The sequence below is a fragment of the Lineus longissimus genome, chromosome 6, assembly GCF_910592395.1.
Source record: "Lineus longissimus chromosome 6, tnLinLong1.2, whole genome shotgun sequence".
Taxonomy (NCBI): domain Eukaryota; kingdom Metazoa; phylum Nemertea; class Pilidiophora; order Heteronemertea; family Lineidae; genus Lineus; species Lineus longissimus.
The window spans coordinates 12159204-12165936 of NC_088313.1; the positions used below are offsets into that span (position 1 = coordinate 12159204).

Here is a 6733-nt window from a genome sequence, read left to right on the forward strand (position 1 = left end):
ACTTCCACATATCTAAATGAGGCAAGTTTACGGGGACCTTACTCCCAGCCTCCGCTTCCTGTGCCTCACTCACAAACTCTGAGCTCAATATATCCCCGACGAGTCTGACATCAGAGATGAGTCTAAGGAGTCTGTTACAACATTACCCTGCACCGATCCGAGATCATCAACAACTTTGGCTTTTGCTTTTGGCTGTCTGCTTTACCAATCTGCAATCGCTCCTTGTTTCTTGCGTTCGGCCCTGGTGGTCGCTGCAAAAGCTGGAACACCATCTAGGTCGAGAGCATCTGAAACAAGATGTATATGTAAGAATTATCATTCCTTCAACCTACCAATGACCACGAAATCCTCCTGGGATAGCAATACATCCACAGGTAGTTTCTCCAGCACTCCTACTATGCATTCCTTCTTGCCAATGGTGCTAGACAGTACTACTTTAGCTGTGAGAACTTTCTGTGTCATACCATTGGCCAAAAGAACTTCAAAACTATTCCCATCACATGCGTCATATGGTATCAAGCATGATTTTACCAGCGTATTAGAGCAACCAGTATCAAGCAACATCCTTACAGGTCTCTTAGCAACATAACCTTGAAGTTCAAATTGCTTGTGGTTGAGAAACCCGGGTCTTGAAGGGCTCAGGCAGAGATAACCGGATCCTTTCTTGGGTTTCCCAGCTTTCGAATTGGCACCACCACTCTGACTTTTACTGGTCACCGATGTTTCACTGGCCCTTTCCTTCTGGTCGGGACACTCATAAGCATAATGACCCTTCATATTGCAAGTAAAACAGGTAACATTATCTTTGGAGGGCTTACCTGTATTGTCATGTTTGAATTTCTTACCCTGTTTACCTTTGGAAGAATCGTACCGGGTTGGACCTTCGGAAGAATCGACCGGCTCAGCAGTGTGACTTTTCCTCCTAGAATTAAAATAGAGTTCTGCTAATTCCGTTAACTTATCTGTGGTCGTCGGCTTCCGCTCCTTAATCCATACTAATTGCAAATCTGGAGATAATAGGTTAATCATCTGCTCTATGATCATGTGCTCACGAAGTTTCTCAAAGGTTTCGATCTCGTTGATTTCTAGCCATCTATCAAAATAGCGGGACACTCTGGTCCCCCACTCCTGAAATCTCTCGTCAGGTTCTTTGTTGGAAGTTCTAAACTTCTCCCGGTAAGCTTCATAACCCAACTGGTACTTCTTGAGGATTGCAAGCTTCACCTTGTCATAATCGCTGATAGTGTCTGTTGGCATGAGTGCATAAGCTTCCCTTGCTTTACCAGTTATGACAGCAGCCAATCTAGATGCCCATGAGTCCCGTGAACACTCATTGGCAGTAGTAAGACGCTCAAAGGTTCCCAAGTATGCCTCTATGTCTCCACCTGCCCCGAGCTTTGGAATTTTGGGTCCATACTTACCATATCTCCCAAATACATCTGACCGGGAGTGAACAGAATCCCCGTGAGAAGCCTCTTTCCCACGCGACCTAGACATTTCCAGTTCCATTTTCCACTTTTCCTTTTTTAACTCCAATTTCTCTCTCTCTAAAGCCCTGGCAGCTTTCTGCTTGCTCCCATTCAAACGTTCGCCTCTCATGCTCACTCTGGGCATCACGCTCCCATTTCTCACGCTCAATCTGAGCCCTCTGGATATCGTGAGCCATTCTCTCACGCTCTAATTCAACTTGCAACTCATACTGTCTCAAATCATTTATCCCTTGATCACCCTCCCCCCCCCCCCATTACCTGTAGCTCCCTCAGAGGAAACAACTTACCCTTGATTTCCTCACCATCCTTCATAGGAGTGGACTTAGCCTGGTGGCTGACAATCTTAGCTTCATGAAAACTTTTTATAAATGACTTTACAGTCTTCTCCTTTAGCCTCATGCGCTTTCAACAGATCTGTTATCTGCGACTTTATCAACCCAGAACAATCTACCTTACGCTCCTAACACAACACTCGCAACTCCGCCACAGTCAACTTATTCAAATTCTCAGGCAATATCTTTCATAACAGTTTCATACATGTACAATGAGAATACGCTCGAAATAATGTCAAGACAAGCGTGCTGTCCACCTGAAACTTATGAAAAGCTAAAGGCGTCTTGAAGTGAGGAGCTTGGATGAAGCTACGGGTACAAAAACATGGGTTAAGTTCACACCCTTACTAGAAACCGACGGAATTGACACCAGTAAATACAATTTAAAAAATTCCTGACTGGAAGAACCCCACTTCTGGCACCACTGTGGTAAAGTGGATCAAGACTATTGGTTCCTCCGGACAAGAACTAAAATAACAGCTCGTTAAAATAAACGGATTAAGTATTTACAACAATAATTGCGTACAGCTAGAAAGAAACAAAGGCTAGAAGTAAGTCGCGAATAATGTTCATTCTGTCTAAACGGAGAATGTCGGTATCCTTTACCATATCAGTCCAAGTGCTCTTAGAAATACTTTACCGAGCAGTTCATTATGAATTGTTCACACAAACTTGCATGAAGAGTAAAGGTGAATTCCGGAGGCGGGTATGAGCAACGGAAGGATAAGTTAACAACGTTATGAACTCAGGCCGGCCGTTCCCGTATCGCGTTCCGCAACGTAATGACGAGACCAGTGTAGAGCAGGTTCCTGGGTCGCCTCGACCCCATATATGCCCTCAGGCACAGAATGGATAACCAGTCCACTGCCAGTGAGTGAACAAGTCGCGTCACACGACTTTACAGCACCAACGCTAGGAAAACTTCAGACCACTGCCAACAGCAAGTGGACAAGCCGCGTCGCACGACTTAACAACACCAACGCCAGGAGAGTTCAGACCACTGCCAACAGCAGAACAGGAGCTACTTCTGCAAAAAGGTCCTCCACGGTACACGGTGACTCTAGAAGTCATCTTGTATTTTGCTCATACCCCCAAAATTAGCTCATACCCCCGTACACATTACACAATAGGGAGTTCCCCACTACAAGTCATTCAGGCCTTGTTGGACCACTATTACTTCTGCAAAGTCTCAACGTTTATAAGAGTTTAATTTCTAAACCACAGGGCCTGACACAATCATTTCTGCAATACAAACCTTCCATTATAACCAGCTAACCAATACAGGGTGTCTACCAAAAAGGGAAGGGGCACTTCGCCACATTAGCATCTTCCCGTGCGGAAATGAACCAAGAGCCTCCTGGCCGGTTATGTTAAAATCAGAATTTTGCATGGCACGAGCGTACATGTATATCTCAAATGCACTTGTGCACAAATAACATACGCTAAGACTGCAGTCAGCGGTGACCCCAAAGATTCATCGCTCAAATGCCAGACACATCAACTGAATCCAAGGACGTTTTATACAGGGTGGCAAAAGAATTATTTTCCATCACACAATGGATACACAATAGAATTCTATTGTCCAAAGGAAAATAATTATGGGCCAGCCTGTAGAGCATACGTACAGGTAATTTATGCATAACAACATATATCAAAGGTAAAAGCACACATTACCATGCAGAAGATATCTTTGCTTCGTTTGGTTAATAGTTCGCCAAAAGTAAATCAATTTCGAAGTAACTGATTACGTCAGCGTCTACTGAACGCCGTTGTGCAGTTTTCCCGGTAGCGAAATTTTTTTCTGCAGGATACTTCTGCCATAGTGTACATCTGACAGCCAATCAGAATTCAAGGCAAGCACGTGTCTTTGTTGACATCATCTTTCCACATGGCGCAATAATGTCAACAATGCCACGTGTTCTGATAATCTTGGAAAGAACAAGTTAGCAAATGGTTAGAGGAGTATATTAGCTAAAATATATTTATTTGCAGTATCTTAACATGTATTTTCATTGTCGTCAATGTCGAGTGGACTGTATTTATTGGACTTGTCTGTTAAAGGCGCACTGTGCTCGGCAAAATAGCCGAGGTTGAATGTTTATCTGTCAACCGTGTAACTAGTTCTGCTGTATATGCATAGGTGGCGCCACCATTCAATTTATTTTGTTTGCTTGTCAAAATGTGTTTTATACAATGGCCCTTCAACAATGTTCAAACTACCAAAATAGGCCTGATACCTTCAACAAACAGCAGACATCGGATACACTGTCCCTTTAATAATTATCAACATTGGCAACACTGTCAGTGTCACTGCCCCTTAAAATTTCACAAATCGCGAGACATCGGATACACTGTCCCTTTAATAATTATCAACATTGGCAACACTGTCAGTGTCACTACCCCTTAAAATTTCACAAATCAATGCATGCACTGCAATGTAGCGATCAGATCAGCTGATGCCTCTTTTGTACGCATAATATCATCAATTTTACAATGAATCTGTGCAATTCATTCCTAAACACTACGACACAAACCTTGAGTTGAGCATAATTGGGGTCAGACAATGAACTATTGTCACATTCACAGTTGAAGTGGCACTCGGCATGCGACTCGGTATCGTCCATTGTATTTGCATTATCATGCATAAATAAACAGTGTGACGTCAAAGATCGCGCCAATTGTGATTGGCTGTCAGATGTACACTGTGGCAGAAGTATCCTGCAGAAAAAAATTTCGCTTCCCGGTAAGCGGAGCGAGAACGAAAATCGCCGGAAGAAAATCTTGACGCAAGGGCCCAAAGCGCCGCGTAGCGGCAAAAAAACAAAGCTGGCGAAACATTTATAACGGGTCACCGTCACTTATTATTGGACTTATAGCGCATTTACGGGGTTGCAACTATTTTGCTTAATAGTGTCACCAGGAAAGAAAAGCATGCGACCTAACGCCGATCTATTTGTATAAAGTGATAATTGGAAGGTATATAGTAGGAAATATCAATAAAATAATCATTCCATGTCGTCTTTTGAGGGCATTTTTGATTGTAAAAAATATATGTGTACGTCACCGGAGTCTCTGCAATGATAATTTTATCACAGCAGTCTCGCGCAAGTAGAAGTTCTTTACCTATTAGTTCTTCACTTATTAGTCTCAATGTCTGGCGCAAAGCCAGACGTTTTCCATTGCGATTTCACTACGATGTTTGACAAGAAGGAGCAGTGCGCGAGATATGCTAATGAGCAGACTTCCCTCGCTTGAGTTTCGGAAGAATGTTCCATATCGCGCTAAGCTGACCACTGCTGACTATGACAGGCGTGCATTGGACTGGTACAGGTTGGAACTGAACATTGAATATGCTGGTGGTGACGCTTTCTGATCTGCTGATGAGAACTTGGTCGTGACTGATGCAGTATTCTTGGACTTGTCCACAGCATCGTTCAATCATTGCTCTCTGAGCTGCCTTGATTCTGTACTTACCCAAATACTGAGACCAAATGCCTGTTGACTGTGCTTTAAGAGAGACTGGCGCCATGCCTAGTCTCTCTTAAAGTACAGTCATTAGACACCAACCCCCTCAGACTCAGAAACCACAAACGCCCAACCCTTCCTGCTACCTTAATACTTCTGGATCTCACAAATTTTATATACTGAAAAAAAGGTATTTTAAAATTGAAAACTGGCGCGGGTTTCGACGGAATTTTATCAACAAACTAAAAGGTATTGGTATCTCAACATAGACGGATCCAATTCCGAAGCACAATTAGCCTCTTTAATTCCTGATCAGCGCCTCTATAGTGCAAGAGCTCTGCAGTTGCGGCTCTGTTGTCGGTGAAACAGCCGACATGATGACGGAAGGAAATATTTTTTTCCCCACAACATCAGACTTGCTCCGCTACAACAGGCGCTGATCAGGAAAAAGGCCGAAAATAGCATGTTTAGTCACCTCTCCGGTGTCCCTAGTTCTGCTGCGACAGAAACAACCGATGCAATAAATCCTGATGACACGATAACTGTGGCTTAACAAGACGACGTTTAATGAATAACAACACAACCAGCGTCAATAATTGTATTTAGTAAAATTAACTCAAAGAAAACAATGCATGATCTTTATATTTTGACATCGATTGCTTTGAAAATCGATATCGCAGAATAGAATCAGTCCCCATACGCATGTTTATGTATACCAAATGTAGTTATGTAGCTACTTGTGATCCTGATCATTGAACCTAAAACAGACTATTGCTTTTTGTCACTGCGACCTGTGATCATGATTGCATGCAACAAAAATCGCTCCTTTACCATGTGTACGGTGGTCATCGCAGGAACCGCATGCGACAGGAATCAGTTATCGCAGCTCGCCCGGGCCAGAATTAAGATAAGATTTTAATAAGATTTTTAAGACCTTATTCTGTTTTGTGGACGAGTGCATGTGCATTTCGATGCACGATTTCTTAGTTAAGATCTTAACTATACTAAGAATTTTGCAAAAATATTCTTATGAACGTACAGTCTAGCTCTTATTAAATTGAGGCAAATATACTGTCTTCTCCCACTTAACCGAGCGCCAGGAAAATGGCTCGAAAATGACTAAGTCCGGAAACATGGCAGTCTGTAGTTTTTACCGGTGGGCTGCAAACATTCAATATGACAGCCAATTATATTGATCACAGGGTTATAGGAAGACAACCTTGTAAATGTTGTCAATTCAATAACGCCTGGTCGCGGTCAGGGCTAGTAATCCCTGCAGTCAGGGTGATGATTATTGAAGTTACGTAAGTCCATGTAAATGGTTGACCAATCCAGAGTCTTTCAAATGAATTTATTTTATCTAATCGATTATGGAATCGTTTTCTTGTTGGGGAAATCCAATAAAGGGCACTTTCGTGTCAAATGTCATAATTGTTGTCTGCCATC

General features: G+C 42.7%; 1 protein-coding gene across 1 annotated transcript; it reads right to left on the reverse strand.

The window, feature by feature from the left end:
* Window positions 1-315: 315 nt before the first annotated feature.
* On the reverse strand, window positions 316-1614 carry LOC135489969 (uncharacterized). Its single transcript, XM_064775608.1, has one exon. The coding sequence runs from the start codon at window positions 1612-1614 to the stop codon at window positions 316-318; it is 1299 nt and encodes a 432-aa protein (XP_064631678.1).
* Between the last annotated feature and the right edge of the window lie 5119 nt (window positions 1615-6733).